Source organism: Macrobrachium nipponense, chromosome 30 (assembly GCF_015104395.2).
Source record: "Macrobrachium nipponense isolate FS-2020 chromosome 30, ASM1510439v2, whole genome shotgun sequence".
Lineage (NCBI taxonomy): Eukaryota > Metazoa > Arthropoda > Malacostraca > Decapoda > Palaemonidae > Macrobrachium > Macrobrachium nipponense.
The window spans coordinates 27,142,344-27,162,233 of NC_087218.1; the positions used below are offsets into that span (position 1 = coordinate 27,142,344).

At 37.0% G+C, this 19,890-nt stretch overlaps 1 protein-coding gene across 1 annotated transcript in view; it reads left to right on the forward strand.

Annotated features, from left to right (window-relative positions):
* LOC135202395 (U8 snoRNA-decapping enzyme-like) overlaps nt 1-19,505 on the forward strand; it is a 55,360-nt gene extending 35,855 nt beyond the window's left edge. Inside the window, exons 2-5 of the mRNA XM_064231778.1 lie at nt 1,174-1,329; nt 1,527-1,682; nt 6,468-6,578; nt 19,031-19,505. Of these exons, the coding sequence (XP_064087848.1) occupies nt 1,174-1,329; nt 1,527-1,682; nt 6,468-6,578; nt 19,031-19,234 (627 nt within the window). The 3' untranslated portion in view covers nt 19,235-19,505. The remainder of the gene's footprint in view (nt 1-1,173; nt 1,330-1,526; nt 1,683-6,467; nt 6,579-19,030) is intronic.
* The last annotated feature ends 385 nt before the right edge of the window (nt 19,506-19,890 follow it).

The following is a 19,890-nucleotide window of genomic DNA, read 5'->3' on the forward strand; positions in this document are numbered from 1 at the left end:
GAATATATTCTTATTACAGTATATTTAAGGAAACTAATACTATTTAGTATACGTACTGTAGTACAGAATGCCTCAGGATATGAAATTAATCCGTTCCAAAGCGGCCTTCGTAACCTGATTTTTTTTGTATCTCGAACTACGTTTTACATGTAAATTACCTAATTAGTTCCAAACCCTACAAAAATACCACAGTAAATTTTATAATAAAGCTAAATTGACCAATAAACAATGAAATACAACAATTTGGACCATTCAATACCTAACATAACCTTTATTGTATTACGTACCTGTAAATAAAGTGTATTAGTGTACATGGTACAAGAAATACTGTACGTACATGGACGTACATATATAGTTAAATGTGGAACCTTACCTTTCGAGTGAGGCAATCTCTGAAAGTGGTGACAGAGGAGGAGGACAAATGGCAGAAAACATGAACACTTAACTTTACAAAACACATAAAAAAAATGGCAGAAAACATTAACACTAAACTTTACGAAACTTATTAACAAATGGCAGAAAACATCAACACTTCTTGATTATCTCCATCTTCGTTCTCCATAGAAAGCATCCTCTTCTTTCCGTGAACTTCAGCAACATTCTTGGGACCCATGGCTAATAACGTAAGTAATTAAGTTCACACACAACACGATAAAGTAACTTACAGTACAACGAAAGCGAAATCACTAACACGAATTTACGTTAACAAACTAAATATATGTGAACGAACGAATTCCATTGTTTACGATAACGCTGCTGCAAAAAATGGTCAAGGAACGCCTTTACTATATAGAGGCATGAGGTGACAGATGCTGACCAATAGGAGAGTAGGATCTTACGGCGGTGACTAGCATCAGGAACCAATGGGATAATGGGAGGATGGTGGCGAGTTACTGAGTTGGCGGCGTGTGAGTTTTAGAATTGTTCTCAGTGGTCCGGGAGAATCTCGGACTTTACCCTTTCGCAACCTGAATCATTTTTTATACAGAAGCAAATAGTCTTCGTCTTTGCTTTCGTAACTTGGATTTTTCGTAAGTAGGGACTTTCATATGTCGAGGTTCCACTGTACTACTTGGATTATCAAGGTAATTTCACGGTTTAGCCATTAAAATAGCTATAACTTCTGTTTTAATCTTCCAGAATGGCTCATCCATTTTTTTTCCATTATTTCAGATACCAAGATGTCTTCAGATCCGCACTGTTACAAAGAGCCTTATATCATATGCAGATTCCCTAAAGTATTCTACGTATCGTCTGGCAGCTCACGCATGCATATGGGCTCCAACTGAGAGTGTCAGTTTGTTTGGTGATCTTAGAGCTTTAGTAATGGTAATTACAAAATAATTTTTGCTAGACAGTTGATGTTTATCAGTACAGAAGTACATAAACTTTTCAGTGTTAAAATTAAGTCCACTTAATTTTATAGCACTTATCTTTCTTGTAAAGGTAGACAAACTGATTTATAAGTATTTAGTTCTTCAAATTCATTTTATGTTTTGAGTTACACTTTCTGTTTCCTTGACTAGATGCATCTTCGATTTGATGGTACATTTGGTTTTCCTGGTGGCCTTATAGAATCTGAAGAAGATATTGTTAATGGACTAAACAGAGAAATGGCAGAAGAAATTGGATGGGACACAGAGGTACAATCTGTGACCTGGAAAGATTATCATAGCAGCCAGGTGAGACCATGACTGGGTAATCTTCTGATTTGCATTAGCTGTAGCACCACCATGTTTTGTTGCCTTGAAGCATTGTCACATTATCATTTTGTAATCCCTCATAAATACAAACCCCTATTTGGGGTATCCTTAGTGTGCTGAAGTCTAATTAGATCATTCATCACAAATGTAAACTGTGGGTAAGATAAGAGTACTGGCAATGGATTGAAAGTCAGCTGCCTCCTAGATGGAGTTGAGTCTGGTATCCTTTGCCCCAGAAACATAATGTTCTCCCATATCTTGAGTGCTTTCACCATGTTTGAATGATGTATTGAGGGACTGTTGTTAATGTATTATACCTTTTTTGTTTTTTATATGGTTGTGATTGTTAATAGTAGTCATTGTTAATTCTGTGGGTTTTTGTTGTTGTTGTTGTTGTTGTTGTAAAGGAGTCATTGCCCTTTTCTTATGCATATTTTTCACCTGTTTTATGTATTTTTGGTTATTTTGTTGATGTATAATGCCTGTTTGTTACAACAGAAACAAAACGTAGAATTAGGGCTTACCCTGGTCTTTTCTGGGAAAAGATTAATGAGTTTCAACATAAATGTTATAGATAGAGAAGCAGCAGTTACTGAACTTCTGGTAGTATGGTCGCATGGTTCAAGGAAGAAGATTTATAAAGCATTTCAGTGAAGTAATTACATTTCGTGGTGTCTTCTTCCAGAATGAGAGAGTGTACTCTCTTTCACTGAATTTCCCCCTTAACCTTGGCTACATTTTGCAACTTAATACCTGTGGAGGGTATGATAAAATTCTGTGGATGATAGATAAGCTATTCAGACCAACTTAGTAGAGTTCACTAACCAAGAAGTTGATAGTCATAACACTTTCACAACACAAATGAAGATGTCTAGCAGGTGTAGTTTAAGCTAACAATAGGCATCTTTTGCTTTATTCTTTCTGCGCTGAACCCTTCTAACCATAATACAAGCTATTCTTTTTTTTGGGGGAGTATATTGAGAGATATAAGATCTATGTAACTGAGCAAGAAGAGAATAACGTATGTCCCCTGTGGCTACAGGACTGTATAAAGTATGTTCACATTGGATGCCTCATGGACTTCTGTAGATAGTTGCTGCAGGTTGGCTGGCATAGATCTCCTGAAAGCTTGTGTGAAAGAGAGTTCTGACGTGACAAGTGGTGTTGATGGGCCTTCCTGATCAATTGGATTGAGTGAGTGAGAGATGAACTAGACAAGAATATGTTGAAAGACAAATAGTACTTTTTTGTCTTGTTGATGTGTTTTGAATTACAATGTATTACAGTCACAAAAACTGTGATTATTAACCCATGTGGATGACTGATGTTAGGTAGGAGGTATCAGATGACTGGAATTATTAGATTTTTTTTTTCTTGCCCAATTTGGAGGGAGTCTGTGGCTTTGCAAAGGAGCACTTAGAGGGAAGTTATATGAACATCAGGAATTTTGTCTGTTTCTCTCTAGTACAAAGTATGATGTCAAGCTAGATCTTAATTTTTCCCTTAATAATTTAAGACAAACTGGAATTTGAATTGCAGAAATGTTAAGAAAATTTTAAGTTTAGTATTTATTGTACAAATTAGAGGAATGCAAAATTAAGTAAAAATTTTATTGAATTGCTGTATTATACTGTTTACCCATCTCTTATACGTAGTTGGATTAATACAAAGCTTAGCTGCTCTGGACACAAGCAGGTTAAACAATAGTATATTGGTCAAGGGCCGAACATTTGCCGAGTCTGAATTTCCCTTTACTCTTCAAAGAATTGTATTATCTTTTATAGTCGGGGAATATGCTTGAAAAATTTGGTGGTTTAGTTGTAGTTAGATGGATCAAGGCAGGGTAAATCTAATATATTTATTGATTATCAAATGGGATTACAGTCTACAAACTTGTACTTGAAGATCTAACTCTTCACTGGCCAATCAACTTCATCTTCAAATACTGTACCATACCTGTAGCTCAAAAATCAAATAAGCAGTTGTCTCTCTAAGCTTATTTTCCAAGCTATGTAGATCTGATTATTTGCAGGATGTTCATGCAACACTCACGTGAGAGAGGTAGCTCTGTGAATGTGAGGATGAAATTATTAAGCTGGTAGTCAAATTTTGTAAATTATTCCAAGTTTTCCTGACTAGCTATATTGCTAAGTTTTAAATATGGTAGTCAAATTTTGTAAATTATTCCAAGTTTTCCTGACTAGCTATATTGCTAAGTTTTAAATATAGTTATAGATGAGCTTTGAATAAGTAGAGCTGTAGATTTATCACTGTTATCAGTGTTCCAGCCTTGATTCAAGATTTTTAGTTTCCAGTTATCAGGCTTAAGCCAATATGGTATAATTAAGGGTCAAAAGTAATCTTATCTATCAATAAATTGCCTGGTACCTGAAAGAAATGAAAACCCATCTATTTGCCAGGAAGATTTTTAAATTAAGTCCTTGTCAGAAAGATTAATAGAAAGTCTAAGTAAATATAAACTCACCACAAAATGTTTTGGAAATTTAGATTAGCACATTGCAGTAGCTAATTTAAGTAGTATCATATTTTGCATTAGAGAGGGTATGTATTTTGGTTTATCCATGCAGATTAGCTTTAAGGAGAGACAAAACTTCAATAAAGTCATCTGTATGTTTTTTTATGTGTTTAATTGAAATAAGTTTAAGAGATACAGTTTTGAGGTTAGAATAACTGTATTAGCAACACAAGTTAGTAGTAATGATCAAGAATCACAAATCCCGTTCTCTGGAAGGTAAAGTATCCCCGAAAGAAAGCAATTATTCCTGGCTTTTCACCTGACAAGATCCTCATGGTGTTAATAAACACTTTGTTTATTTATGGCAGATTAAGTTAGTTGAACCACCCAGTCACATTTCACAACATTGGGTTTTTCTGGGGGAATGTATTCTTTAATGAGACCTTGTAATTGAGTAATTGAGGCAAGGTAAAACATTAGAGGTTTGTTGCTGAGTGAAATAAACCAAAGGGAATAGATGAAATGAATAGGTAGACAGTATTAGTATTGTGGCAATGAATGCAGAAATAGCAAAGCAAAATTCCAGTGGACAGTATGGTGTTTCACTGTCAAGGTAGAATATTCCAAAATAGAAATCACACTCTCCGTGGTTTGTGATATTTTGAGGTACCCATGATGATAAGGAAAGTGATGGTAATGAGGCAACAAGTTGGAGAAGCAACTGCCTCCCCTCAACAAGAAAAACAAAGAAAGATTGAGGGCCTAACATTGAACTGATTTGCAGCCTCTGTGCCATGTTCTTCAGTAGTCCGGGTTTGAGTTCTGTTGCTTAATTAGAGGTATATGCAAGTATATTTTCATTATTTATTTGTGTAGTAAATAGTTATTTAATTCTTTTATTATATAAGATATGCAGTCTACTTATTTGATATTAATATATTCAGTTCTGTTTAATATTTTTTTCTTATATATTAATACATGATATTTTACATGGTATTTATTCTAATTTTTCTTTTATATATATATATATATATATATATATATATATATATATATATATATATATATATATATATATATATATATGAACATTTTATTATGTGGAAATTTACCTTGCAAGCTCAAGTCCTTTAGTACTTGTTCCATAAGAATGTCCTCTCATTCTAAGGAAGGGCATCGCTCCAGACAGAATCACATTGTATAAATAACTTATCCCATGTTACATTAGGTTGTATTATTTTATATTCTGGTGTCATATACCAGCTGTATTTTGCAAAAAATAGCAACCACTCTAGCTATTGACACTTGTCAGTTGTATTACTGTTCTGAGTGAAATGCAGAAGACAAATACATTCACTATTGTTTTAACAGGAATACAAACCTACTATACCTATACTTTCATGGGTGGATTACTTGGTGCCAAAACATGCTGAGTAGCTTTGTATCCAAAGGAAAATACAAATTACTTGGAATTTGGTGTTTTTCCCAGTGTGTAGTTCAGGGTTTTTCGTTTGCATAAGAACTTCTTGAGAGTTTTCATCAACTATTGTAAAGATTCATAACAGACAGATTCACTTCACATGCAAACCCCATGGACTAAATTTTGTCCATATAAGGGCAATGACTCATTACTTGAAGTAAACTGGGGTCCTTCTTGGGAGAGCAGGTAATTTGCATTGTTTATGATGACTACTGTGATGCCTCCAGTAATTGCTTCAATATTAGGAGTGCCAATTATATGAAATAATATATTTACTGATAAACTGAAGTACTACTTATTTGTCAAGAAAAGCAGAAAAACATCAGCTGTCTCAGAAAAAGGCTTGCCATTCTTTATACCAACCAGGTCATTGCGGACTTCAGGCTGCAGGCACACTAATTGGAATATTAAGAGTAGGTTAGTAGATACTTCTATAACAACAACTGCATGCAAAGTGTCACATAATCTTCGTCCCTTCATTAGGGGAAAAAGAAGGGTGGATAATATTCATCCAGTCCAATGGGTACATCAGCAGATGGGTTCATTATGTCCTTACTGCTGAATGGCTGAAGAAAAAGTAGCAACCATTGGTATGTGAGTGAGGGTATTACTCCATTCCCCCTTGACCACCAGTTAGCTACTTTATTACCAAGTGCGAGAGCCATTTTAGCTCCCTCTAATGAATACTCTTAATATAAAAAGCAAGGGTTTGTATATCTAGGAAAGACACACATTGCTTCAAAATTTTGTTATTTTTGTGAAACTGTTATTATTCTGGAAGCTATTACATTACTATATATATTTACAGGTGGATCATGATAAAAATTTGGTCCTGCATTTCTTTATTACTAAGATACCTGAAAGTCAGTATGCTGACTTGGAAAAGAAGTGTCTTTTAGCCCCTGAATATGGAAATGAGGTAAGATTGTAACATTTAGCATTAGTATATAGTGTTGAGGATAATGAAGCCATTCTTCATCTTGGTAATAGTTGGAGGACTGTACATATATTAAATTATGTGTGGTGTTACCAGCTTATATAGTATTTGAATTCATGGAATTGAAGTTACAGTCTGCCATGTAACTGACGTGGGGTTTTATATAAGTGACTTGCTTACCCAGTAATTACATAGCTATTAGTTTTCCACGTACAGTAACCTAAATTTAAATTTTGCAGGTAGCACTTCGATTGCTCAGTGTAGGTATACATTACTGTCCCCTAACAATAGTATTAGGAACGACTTAGCACCTCATTCTGTTTTCTGCCATACTCGATGAAACATTCAGTCCTTACAGCAGCTTATTCTTATTCTCCAGTTATATCACCAGATTTCAGTAGTATGACACAACCACCATATATTTCATAGCCTTCGAGCAGAAATCTTTCTAGGCAAGTTTTTTTTTTTTTCTTTCTTTCTTTCTTTCTTTCTTTCTTAAACCATGATTCAGATTCACCAACAAGCTGGCTACTTGCAAGTTGCCAGTAATAGTTTTGTCTTATAAGTAATTCTCAAATTTTACACCATTCCTTTGAGCCAAAACTTTTGCATTTATATTTTGCTTACTGGGCTTAGGCTACATGCAAGTCACTGGTAAATAATTGCTTTAAAAATAGTTCTTTAATGATATGCCATTCTATTAGGCCAAAAGTTTTGCATTCATGATTTATTTACAAGTCATAGGGTACGCCCAGCCACTGGTGTATAATTTTCTTCAAAGTAATTCTTGAATGTACATTATTCCATTAGGCCAAGCTTTTGCTTTTAGTATTTGTTTACTGGTCAAAGGCTATTTGCAGCCACTGGTAAATAATTGCCTTACGGAAATTCTTTTATCTACACCATTCACGTTTGCAATTAGGCCAAAACGTTTTTAATTTATGTTTTGTTTACTGGGCCTTGGCTACTCATCACACTTTCCTTTGTATTGGACTGAAAAGTGTAGGGGTTGGAACATATTAATGAGAGAATGGTGTGTAATTTTTGGCTGCGGTGGTGAGCCTTAGGCAGAAACGTTCTCGACAGCCAGCTATTGGGTACCTTTTCTTGCTTCGGCAATATTTTGTAACATTACAGGGACAATTCTCATGGGCTTGGCGTACAAAGATATTTAACTGGTGTCTCGTAATCATGAGCATTCCACATCTTTAGCTCCTGGCTTCCAGCTTGCATGGCAGTGACTCGAGCACAGGCCACTTGCCTCCGCTAGTGGTGGGCAGAATTGGCTACTGGATTTGATTATTTTGATTTCTTCCTGAAAATTCTTGTAATCGAGTTTTATTTTTTTAGTATATAATCAGTTATTTGTAAATAATTTTTTTTCTCTTATCATTTGATGTTTGTGGTTTCTAGCAAATGTAACGGATCTGAATTGCTACTATTAAAGGCAAAAATGACTTAAGAAACCATAACACAATTGAAAAAATTAAAAGTTTACAGCTTAGGGCCTTCTTCAAAGTGAAGGAAATTATGTAAACTCAGAGGTTTAATATGATTGCATATATTTCACTATTCTAAGGAAATTGAGGTAGTGAGATCGGCTCACTGCTGTAGGCTGGTTTGGAGGATGGGAATATTCGGTCCCGGTGGAAATGAAACAGCGGAGATATGATGAATCCCTGAGTCACACGTTTACAAGAATCCACTCCCTGCAGTGAGGCATGTGGTAAGGCGTCTGCAAGTAGATTGCATTACATCATAAATACGCTTGCTACAAATGTGGCGGGGATCAGGGACTACTATGACAAAACTAAACACGATCACTTTTGCTGGAGTTAAGCTACAGAGCAATCACAGGGGTATAGGATAAGGGCTTACACAAGGAGATCTACATTACGTCCCAGTGACAATAGCAACACTGTTCACAACAGGAGCACTTACGCATTCAGATAGCACAATGGGAGGAAATTTTACTGCATCACAGAATGCAAGGGAGGAGCACGTATGTGGTACAATGACCGGAAGTGATCTGGGCGGGCGGTGTGACCAATGATCCTTAAGTTGCCTCTAGCAATGAAATTGGAAAACAGTAGTAGAAGTGAAAGTGATTGCCTTGAGCCATTAACTTCGCACTTTACCTTATAGGCTGGGTTCATCCGTCTTCAATGGTGGTGTTCATAAGGGGAGAACACTGTGGAGAGAATTACTGAACACATGGAGTAATCTCAAGGAGATAGGAGGTGATGGGGGAAGGGGGACTGCTCTACTCAAGCGAGATGACTGGGGTCTAAGATGGTGAGTCAAGGTCTAAGGCCTTTCCTTCACTGGCGACCCTTCTTATAATCTTGGTCCTAGTCCTAATTCAAATCTATCTGGTAGGTGGCACTTGTTCCATTGCCTCATGGCTTTTCCAAATTCTGCTTGGCTCACATGTGGTTGGGACAGCTGGCTTAATTCTTGGGCGTTCAGGGCATGCTTAATTCTTGAGCATTCAGGGCACCTGCAGAAGGAAATGGCCAGCAGCAGTCTTTGCGAAAGGAGCAGCTGTGAGTCACAGAGAGATCTTTCATAGAAGTAGTGGGAGAGTCGTAAAGTGGCTACTGTTTTATGGATTATATATTTTATGTTATTTGAACTTGGGTATGTATATAATTTAGAACAGTCACTAATCAGAGAATAAAAGCACATTATTCTACAATAATGTAGAATAATAAATTTATCTTGTGGAAGATGCATATACGTTTATGTTATCTTAACATGCATACATTTCCTGAATATATGAAATGCTAATGTTATTCATAAGTTTTATGCATGTTTTTATGCCCAGATGCCAGAAACTGCTATAAAGGTATAAAAAGTATATGTAGTTACTAACTGGTTATACTGATTGATTATTTTCCACAAAAGCAATCGGTAACCGAGATTACCAAAAAACCAGTAAAATTCCCACCACTAGCCTCCACCTGCTCCTGCTTCCTCTTGCCACCCCACGCACAAGAGCGACTGCCACCAACCTCCACCCGCCTACTGCCTCCTCCCACCTCCTAGGCCCAGCTTAGAGCATTGCACCTGGGGCCAGTTCTCGTGCTACTAGCCCTCCTTTATCATCCACTTGCTCATGCCTGGCTCCCTCACTTCCCATGCCTTTGCCAGCCTTACATTTTGGTTATCATGAATTTAACTACATTTTGGTTATCATGAATTTAATTGTGTTCTACATTGGAAGAGGTGGCTACTCGTCTCCTGATGCTCCTAGATGAAGGTCCCTGTCCCACTCGCCTTGCTGGGAAGAAGACATACTGGCAGTCCAGGGGATTGCTGATCCCAGGTATTGACAAACAGCTACTGGAAAGATGTCTTACTGGATGTGTAGTGGAGGAGGTGGCTATCTGGCCCCTCGGATCTCCTAGATCTGAAGTCGCTGTCCTGCTCCCTTACACCTGGGAGAAGATATATTGGTGGTCCAAGGGAGTCTGAGGGGGTTACCCCCGATAGTTGCCCCCTCGGTCAAACCCAGAGTCTATTCCCAGGTGTCAGCAAGAAAGGCATCTTGATTGAGGTGTAGTGTTAGACAGCCACTGGGAAGGCATCTCAAAGGATGTGCAGTTTTTCTAAAAACACCCTGATGTTCTCTTTTGAAAGTCAGTTTCTAGTTGAATACCTGCCTCCAATCTTTCATCTGGCCGGCACCAAACTCTTTTCACCAGATGACCGTTTTTCAGTATCAGTTTCCAGTTACTCTAAGCTTTCTAAGGAGCCTCCTTCTTTGACTTTCCCCTCATCTGTCAAGTCATTCCAGGAGTTAGGAGTTTGGCTTTAGTTGGAAAGGAGCAAGACAAGCGCCTTTTGTCCTCCTTCCCCTTGGGCTTCAGTGAACTATGCCTCCCTGTCAAGAGAGACATTGCCTTGATTTGTCTCTAAGCTTGTCCTTTGTTGATAATGACAGTGGGGAGGATTTTTAGTGATTTTTGCTCTTGTCTTTGAATCTCTAAAGAGAGATTTCTGGTGCTCCTCCCCTACAGGAGGTCCGCACTTTAGTGATTGGCCTCAATTTTCGCCCCCAGATCTTCATCACCTCTTTCTCAGAACACAACCATGGGATTATAGCCTCAACTATCAGAATTTTTAAGCTTTTTCTGTCTGCCAAGATAGTTTTCAGACGGTCTGCAAGTTTCTATAGCTCAGAACCTTAGTGGATAACCCTCTGGGGACTTCATTATCTTCCATCATTAGTCAGGTTTAGGCATCATATGCGATTCAAGCATTTTTATCCAGTTCTGAGGTTTCCAGCACAGACCAGCACTGTAATGTGTTTTTGTTTCATCACTCAATTACAGTTGCTGTTTTCTGCTTCCTGTCTAGAGGTAGGGAGGCCAGCTTCATCTCTCTGTCTTCCTACATTTTCGCTGTGGTTCCCTTTGCCACTGCTTCGGTCCGACTTCATATCTGGATTCAACTTCAAGTCTCATGGCGCCAACCAGCTAGCACCGGGCACTGATTCTTGAACACCCTCCCCCTCTGCCAGAGTGCTTTGTACCATTTGTGCTCGGGCTCCATCGCTGAGTACCTAAAGCCCGCTCATGGGTTAATTTTAGAGGATTATTTTTTTACCTAAAGAATTGATCACCACATATGCTTCAGGCTGTATGAAGTACTGTCAGTCCACAATGGCTGCAGTTAGCAGCGAGTCTGCAATTTGTCTGGAGTTTGTGCCATGATCCTCCATCAACAAAAGAACTTCTTCGGTGGCAAATTAATCAGGTTTTGTGGCCATGTAAATTTTTCATGGCTCTAAAGGTCTGGCAGTCTTATCAAGCTGTCAGAAGAGTGTCCTTCTGTCCGAGTTGGCCTTTGATCCCCTGTCTCTCAGGATCTGTGGACTCTATGGGGTAGGATGAATTTGGGCTTGTCAGTGATTGCAAGAACCCATAGCCTTACACATTCTTATGGTTCATGGAAACCCTGAACAAGTTTCAGGCTCATTGTAATGTTATAGGGACCCTCATAGCCCTGTTCTGTCCCATGTAGAATGGCTCCTGAATCTGTGACAGTTGTTAGTGGACCCTCCAGGTTCCTTCCCAACTATTTCTCCTTGGTCAACCCCCCTCAAGAGATACCACCAAAGGTGATCTACTCTTGCCCAGATAGGCTTCAGGGAATCCCGAGGCTTATCAGTTGAAAAGGTTTTGAGACGTGTCTCAGAGACTGTAGCATGCAAGCGTCAATCTTTGAGCTACATCTGCCAGACTAAGTGGTTGACTTTCTGTAATTAGTACCTCAGATGCTTAGTACTCCTCCATTTACATGTATAGAGCTGTGCTTAACTCGTTCAAGCACAGGGACCTAGATTTTTTTCTTAATCTCCGTCCCTCCGCAAGTCCTTTACCCATCCAAGCATGGAAGAAATTGACTTGAATTGCTCATTATCTTTGGGTATTTTAGCCAAACCCGAGGTCCCATCCCCTTGATTTCCAGGAGCACCCAACATCTCAAGATCTCCGAACTTACCTGGTGCCCAGCTCCTCTGATGCCACTCATGGTGCAAGTGTCTGCTGCTCCCGAACTAGCTCATCTGGCACCAACCAACTCATGCTCCAAGTGTCTGCCAGCTTTTGAGCTCCTAGCTTGCCTGGTACTCCCGAACTCCCAGCCTGCCTGGCGCCCAGCTCCTTTGGTACCAGCCACAGCCTTGTTGCAACTCATGCTCTGAGTTTCCACCAGCCCCCAAGCCCCTAGCGTGCTTCGTTCCTAGCTCCTCTTGCTACAAGCACCTAGTAACGCTCCCCAGCTCAGAAGTAGGTAGTATGGAGAGCTTTCTGCTTAGCTGGAGTTTACCAGGAATTCCCTGAGCTGAACCAGAATCAGAGGACCGTCCATAACCTAAGGAGTTATGGCAAGAACTCATCTCTTCCTCTGTCTAACCATGTTGTCTTCCATCTTATATGGACTTAATTTTTGAGAGACTCAGTTTTTTGGAGTGCATTTTGCCTACTTTGAAGCAAAGGTAAGGATGTCAGAACAGCCTCTACTGCCTTAGTTTTCAGAAGCTATATGCTGTTTACGTCCATTCTACTATTGACCTACTGGAAGTATAAGTAGCTCTTGCTTCTTACTGTTTTTATGAAAGCATAAACAGAGTCGAAATTTTCCAGTACCTTGAGACAGTTTTTAGTGACTGGCATGGCATTGCAGAAGAAAGCACAGGGTGTTCTCATACTATCTCTTAGCCTTTTCAGTAAGCTGCTGAGTTTGGAGAGCCAGGGGATATAATGTACCTGAAGCACCCAGCATTCCTAGTGGATGGGGTGTGGTTTTATTTCAGTGTTGGTGTCAGTGTTGTCTGTTTTTATTTTGGTGCTGTGCCCAGGGGAAGGGCAGGCACCTATCATGTCTGTTAGCCATCGAAGCACTTCCCTCACTGCAAAATTCCCCCTAAATAGGAGGCGACCCTTGGCTATGCCACCACTACTACGAGTTAAGATGAGCACCAACCAGAGGCAGTATCCACCTGCAGAGGCTCTCTTAACTGATATGAAATGACATGCATTGTTTTCAATCCTAGCAACTTTTCTATTTCAAAATCACCACATTACTTAATGTTTTGGAGATGAATATGTCCATGATCCCACCTTTCAATTTGGAATCGGGTATGTATATACTGAGTAAGTCACATATAAAAATGACATTTTTATTATAAACTAATGTTTTATATATACTTAACCAGTAATTGTACATGATTGGAGCCCTCCCTCCTCCCCTCTAATGGACATTAGGCATAAAACAGAATGAGTTCGTTAGCTATTGCCGTTAGGGCCGGTATTGTATACCTACATTGAGCCATCGAAATGCTACCCGTGAAATTTGAATTTAGGCTGCTGTATGTAGAAAACTAATAGCTATATAATTACTGGGTAAGTATGTGTTATGTAAAACTTTATTTTATTATAAAAATTTCATTTTTATGTTGTGGATTGAATAACAATTTATATAGAATAAATCTCCCAAAGTGTAGAATTAATGAAATTATAAACTTAAAACTGATTAAGATCTCAAAAAGTATATTGCCAGCTAACTTCATGTCAGACATATCACAGAGGTGTTGTGACATGTGCTCTATTAGAACTGGTCGTACTTAACCCTCTTACGCCAGAGCGGTAAATAAAAAATTGTCTCCCGTATGCCGGAGGGGTTTCGGAGTGAGCGCGGAAGCGGAAAATTTTTTTTTCTTTCAAAAAATCACAGCGCGCTTAGTTTTCAAGATTAAGAGTTCATTTTTGGCTCCTTTTTTTGTTATTGGCTGAAGTTTAGTATGCAACCATCAGAAATGAAAAAAATTATCATTTTCATATATAAATAATGCGATATATGATAGCGCAAAAACGAAATTTCATATATAATTGTATTCAAATCGCGCTGTGCGCAAAACGGTTAAAGGTAACAAGTTACTTTTTTGTTGTTGTAATGTACACTAAATTGCAATCATTTTGGTATACAACACATTGTAAAACGATAAAAGCAACACAGAGAAAATATTATCACAAAATAATGCATGAATTCGTAATGCGCGGAAGTAAACAAATATTTTTTTCAAAAAATTCACCCGATCTAAAATATTGTCCTAGAGACTTCCAATTTCTTTCAAAATGAAGACAAATGATTGAATATTACTATACTGTAAGAGTATTAGCTTACAATTGCAGTTTCGACCATATCTGATGAGTTAAAGTTGACCGAATGTCGAATTTTTTTATATATTATATTTTTTATATGCAATTATTTCGGAATAAGAAAAGCTACAACCTTCAAATATTTTTCGTTTTATTCTACATGACATTTTGCACATTTTCATATATAAAACTCTATGAAATGCCTAATATGAAATGGAGCAAATATTCCGAGAATGGGACATATGGATTTCAGAGATTTGTGGCGGAGAATCCATGCGCGGAGGGAAGGAAAGATTTTTTTTAAAATTCACCATAAATCTAAATATTTTGCTAGAGACTTCGAATTTGTTTCAAGATGAAGATAAATGACTGAATATTACTAGACTGTAAGAGTTTTAGCTTACAATTGCGTTTTTCTACCATTTTGGTAGAGTCAAAGTTGACCGAACGTGTTTTTTTTCTATTTATCGTGATTTATATGCAAATATTTCAAAAATGAGAAAAGCTACAACCTTCAATTATTTTTAGTTGTATTCTACATAAAATTGTGCACATTTTCATATATAAAACATTATGTAACGGCTAATTTAAAATGGTGCAAACATTACCACAATCGTACGTATGATTTTTTCGGAAGAGTTACCGCGCGGACGTAAAGAAAATGTTATTTTTTTCATAAATTCACCATAAATCGAAATATTGTGCTAGAGACTTCCAATTTGTTGCAAAATGAAGGTAAATGCTTGAATATTACTAGAATATAAGCGTTTTAGCTTACAATTGCGTTTTTCGACCATTTCGGTAGAGTCAAAGTTGACCGAAGGTTGAAATTTTGGCAATTATCGTTATTTATATGAAAATATCTCACAACTGATAAAAGCTACAACCATGGGTTGTTTTTAGTTGTATTGTGCATGAAATTGCGCACATTTCCATATATAAAACTTTATATAACGGCTAATTTTAAAATGGTGCAAACATTACCACAATCGCATGTATGATTTTTTTTTGGAAGAGTTACCGCGCGGACGTAAGGAAAAAGTTTTTTCATAAATTCACCATAAATCGAAATATTGTGCTAGAGACTTCCAATTAGTTGCAAAATTAAGGTAAATGATTGAATATTACTAAAATATAAGAGTTTTAGCTTACAATTGCGTTTTTCGACCATTTCGGTAGAGTCAAAGTTGACCGAAGGTTGAAAGTTTGGCAATTATCGTTATTTATATGAAAATATCTCAAAACTGATAAAAGCTCCAATCATGAGTATTTTATTGTTGTATTCTACATAAAAATGCGCACATTTTCATATATAATACTTCATGTAACGGCTAATTTACAATGGTACAAAAATTATGTCAAAGTGACGAAATAATTTCCGAGATGTGTCACAGATACTTTTTAGTGTGGCAAGAAAGAAATTCGCGCTGCGCGCCTGCGTAACGATTGTAAACAAAACAACACCTTGATCCGTGAACTCCAGCATCCCAACCCCCAAGGCGGCGTGATTCAAAAGTTTAGGCTGCGTAGCCCTATAAGTATTTTTCGCGAAGTTGTTAAAAAAACTTTTGTTAGTCGACGTAAAATACGTCCAGTCGGCACACGGGAGACAAAAAATGTCGACGTAAAATACGTCCAGTCGGCGTAAGAGGGTTATTTGACACACTTTGTTTTTTATGACAAACCTGTCCATACACACAATTCTTAATGTTAAGTCTGTGTGTCATTCTGGATGGACAACTGTATATGTACTGTTTAAATAATGAAAATATTTTCATAAACAATTGTCATTCTTGACTTAGTCAGTTTTGTTGGAAAAGCAGTTGAACTGGCATATACAGCATGTTTAATAGTATTGAGTAAAATGACAAATGATTGTACTTCAGATTTTATTTTTATGGGATCAGACATAAAATGAATTCTTTCTAAGCGTCTCTGTCCTATGCTCTTGCCTGAACTATCACAGATACATGTTTGTAAACTTAGTATTTGCTACCATTAACTTCTTACTGCTCACTATCTCCTGATTGATTGCATTAATTCTGTGATCTTTGCTCCCATACGTTCCGTGTAATGCTCCTTTTATTAATGATAGATTTTCCTTCTGCAGTGACCTCCAATTAAAACCTGTGAATGATTCCATGGGAATGTGCAAATTTTTTCATGATGCTAAGCTAGGCTAGTCTCAGCATATTTAGGAACTTTGACCACTTGTCATGTCTTCCCTTAATCTAAATTAGTTGTGTACTTTCTCATTTGGCATTGCTCACCCAGTCACTTGCTATAGGTTTGTGGTAGACTAGCTTTGTTTCTATGGTGGCATGTACAGAGTACTTGTGATGTACATTCAGCCCCCGGTATTTACGGGGGTGTGTAAAATCCCTCTGAAAATGCTTAGAACTGCCTATTTGTAAAATCCATCTGCAAATGCTTAGAAATGCCTATTCTGATATTTCAAACACTTGAAAAAACCCCTAAAAATACTTATACCTGAGTATTTTAATAGTTATACCACAGAAAGTATTTAGTCAAGAAAATATGAAAATACAATAATAAGTGAATATTTCTCAGTGAAAAATACCACGAATAAGAGAATTTTCCGCTAATAATGTGTATATATGTTCCATAGAGAAATCCACAAATAGGTGAGCCTGAGAATTGCGAGACTAAATAACGGGGGTTGACTGTATCCATTATTTGTGGTCTCTTAGTATTACTTTTCAGCCTTGAAAATAATCATGGCATCTCTTGGTGCTTAATGTTTTGTAATTTTGCCCTCTTGACTTTTGTTGAAGTAGTCATATAATTGTTTTTCATGTCATCACGTGTACCCTTATTTACCTTCCAACCTTTCATAGTTGCTCTTTACGTACTGCCTAATCTAATTTTTTCTGTGTCTCGTATATTTTTTTTTTATTAGATCCAACTTGACTTTACCTGTCAATAACCTTTTGATAAGGTAGGCTAATCCTTGAGAACTGTAAAATGAGACTGGACTAAAGAAGACATGAGAAAGATGAATAGTTGAGGGTAGGAACACCTGGAAATGGCTCATTAAAAATAATGGCCCCAAATAGGGAATAAATTGAAAAGAAGACAGTGATGACTTGGGTTGTGGCTGAGGTCACATTTCCTTTATTCGACTCCCATTCCACTCCTTTCCCTGATAATAGAAATGACAGCAGTTTGTTTTACTTTTTATTGAAACTATTTGAGGTGTGGAAGATAGAGTGGGCGATAGCTAATTGTGTTACTCTGTATCACGACAACAATATTTACTCGTTTTTCTCATTGAACAGGATTATTTTACATCATCATTAGCGGTAGTAGTCATTATTTTAACGTCTTTAAGTTTATATTTGTATTTATAAGCATTTGAAGTTATCTGGCGTCTGGTGGTCAAAGTTGTGACGGCTAAGGTAGATTTAACAAATCTAGTAAATCCGCAAGAGCGTTTTCTATGTGAGGAGGTGCACGAGAACTGTGGCGGGAAAGCACAAGTCACTGGATACTAGCTTACATAATGGCTTTCACATTTTAATGACTTTGATGCTGACATGGATCGAATGCTAGTAGTTTTTTACAAAGATACTGTCGATAAAAGCAGTTTGGAGTTAGCCTAACCAGCTAAGGGCTGCATTACTTTGCTGGGAGATTGAAAGGTATCCTAATACATCAGCATTTATTTTGCATATAAATCTTTCATTGCCTCTGCTATTGATATCGAGTTATTTGTAGCAATAAATATTTTTACTTTGCGCAGCATTTTTTCTGAATGATTTGTAGATTAAAATGGATTTGCAAAAGTAGAGACTACATGAAGAAAACAAGAATGACCATAGCCTGTGGTTGAAATTTTCCACTTCTTTTTACAGTCTTTCATTTTACAGCAGCTGTTGAATCAAATCAAGATTAGGGTATAAATTTCTTTAAAAATTAACTTTGATACTAAGGTCCCTTCAAATTTTATCTTGGTAGCCATATCACTGTTTCCCAGGAATCTGTGCACTAACTCACTGCTCTTTCCTCTGCCATTTCCCATCACAAGTCCACCACCAATACTTAAACACACTCTCTCTCTCTCTCTCTCTCTCTCTCTCTCTCTCTCTCGAGGGTCATCTCCAGGTTCTCCTTCCTCTCCTCTCTCTCTCTCTCTCTCTCTCTCTCATTCCTGTATTGTTCCTCAATTTCTACTGGTTATTGCCCAAATTTTAAATTGTTTCTTTATAAGTAATTAAGATCCCGTTTCCAATTACGCATGAATTTTACGTCAATTTAGTGTCATAACCATAACGTCCCTTGTAAGAAAAGTTTCATGGTAGGTATTAAAGAAGGATGATTGATATTCTACTCTGCACTGACATTAACATAACCAACTTTAACAAATAATATAGTGGTTGCTACTGCATTCAGCTATAAATGATTATAGGACTTTCACAGACTCATTATGGTTTAAAGTTACTGGAAATCTTGAAAACAACAATCATGAGGACTTTGAAGCTCCTTCCCTTTTCTAGAGTTGCCAGGTGGGCTATTATTAAACAATAGGTGCCTGGATATTTCAGAAAACTGTATCTTCAATGTTCTTGTTGATAGTAAGCTGGACTTTGGTCCTGTTGTGATTATTTTCCTGGCAGTTAGTTGTCTCAGTTTTACTTGAGTAATTTTCTGAGATAAGAAAATCTCCCTTTCATGGTGAATAGCTGCAAGTTACTTTTTTTTTTTGTAGTATGTATTGCAGGTTAATCATTTTCTCTCTTTCCAAAGGTATTCGGGACTGTAAGAGTTCCCCTTTACACAATGGCGAACTTGTATAGTGGGTTACCAGCATTTCTGAACAACAAATTTGTTGGTACTGCAAAACAACAGTTGCTTCTAACATTATTCCATATGAAAATAATGACAGAAGAGGAAATTGGAGATGCGATGTACAAAAGTCAAAATCTTAAACTAGCTCCAAATAGATTTTAAGATTTTGATGAACCTACATTATAGGTTGCTCTTTTTTGTCACAAGGCAAAGAGTTGCATTTTAAGGAATTCTCAGTTATGATTCTTCAAAATAACAAATCTATCATTAATTAGTGTCTGGTTCAGTATTAAATGCGTATTGAAAACTTGTGCACACTTATGTATATAGGTTAAGGTTGCTGAACAATGTAAGGTTACAATTAATGAAGAAAAGTACATCAAAATGCAATTCTTTCAGGTAAATACATTTTCAAGATGATTATTGCTATAAAATGTAATTTGATGTGATTGTAGAAATTTATTATTTCTTACCAGTTGAAGGTATCTAGCTTGATTATAAAGATGTAGGTATAAAAAATGTATTCAATACATGGATTTATGATAATGCATTAATTATGCCAACAGAAACATTATGTTTACAAAGATTTAATACATACGTTATGCCAACAGAAACATTTATGTTCACAAATATGTAATGCATTGATTATGCCAACAGAAACATTTATGATCTCAAAGATTTGGCTTGTTATGTGTTTATTTTGGCTCTGGATATACGTATTTGAAATATTTGATTAACCCCAGTGTCCATCTTTGCATTAAAAATTAATTTGTTGATTATTGTTTGTATATATATGTCAAGATGTTAATAGTTTATTT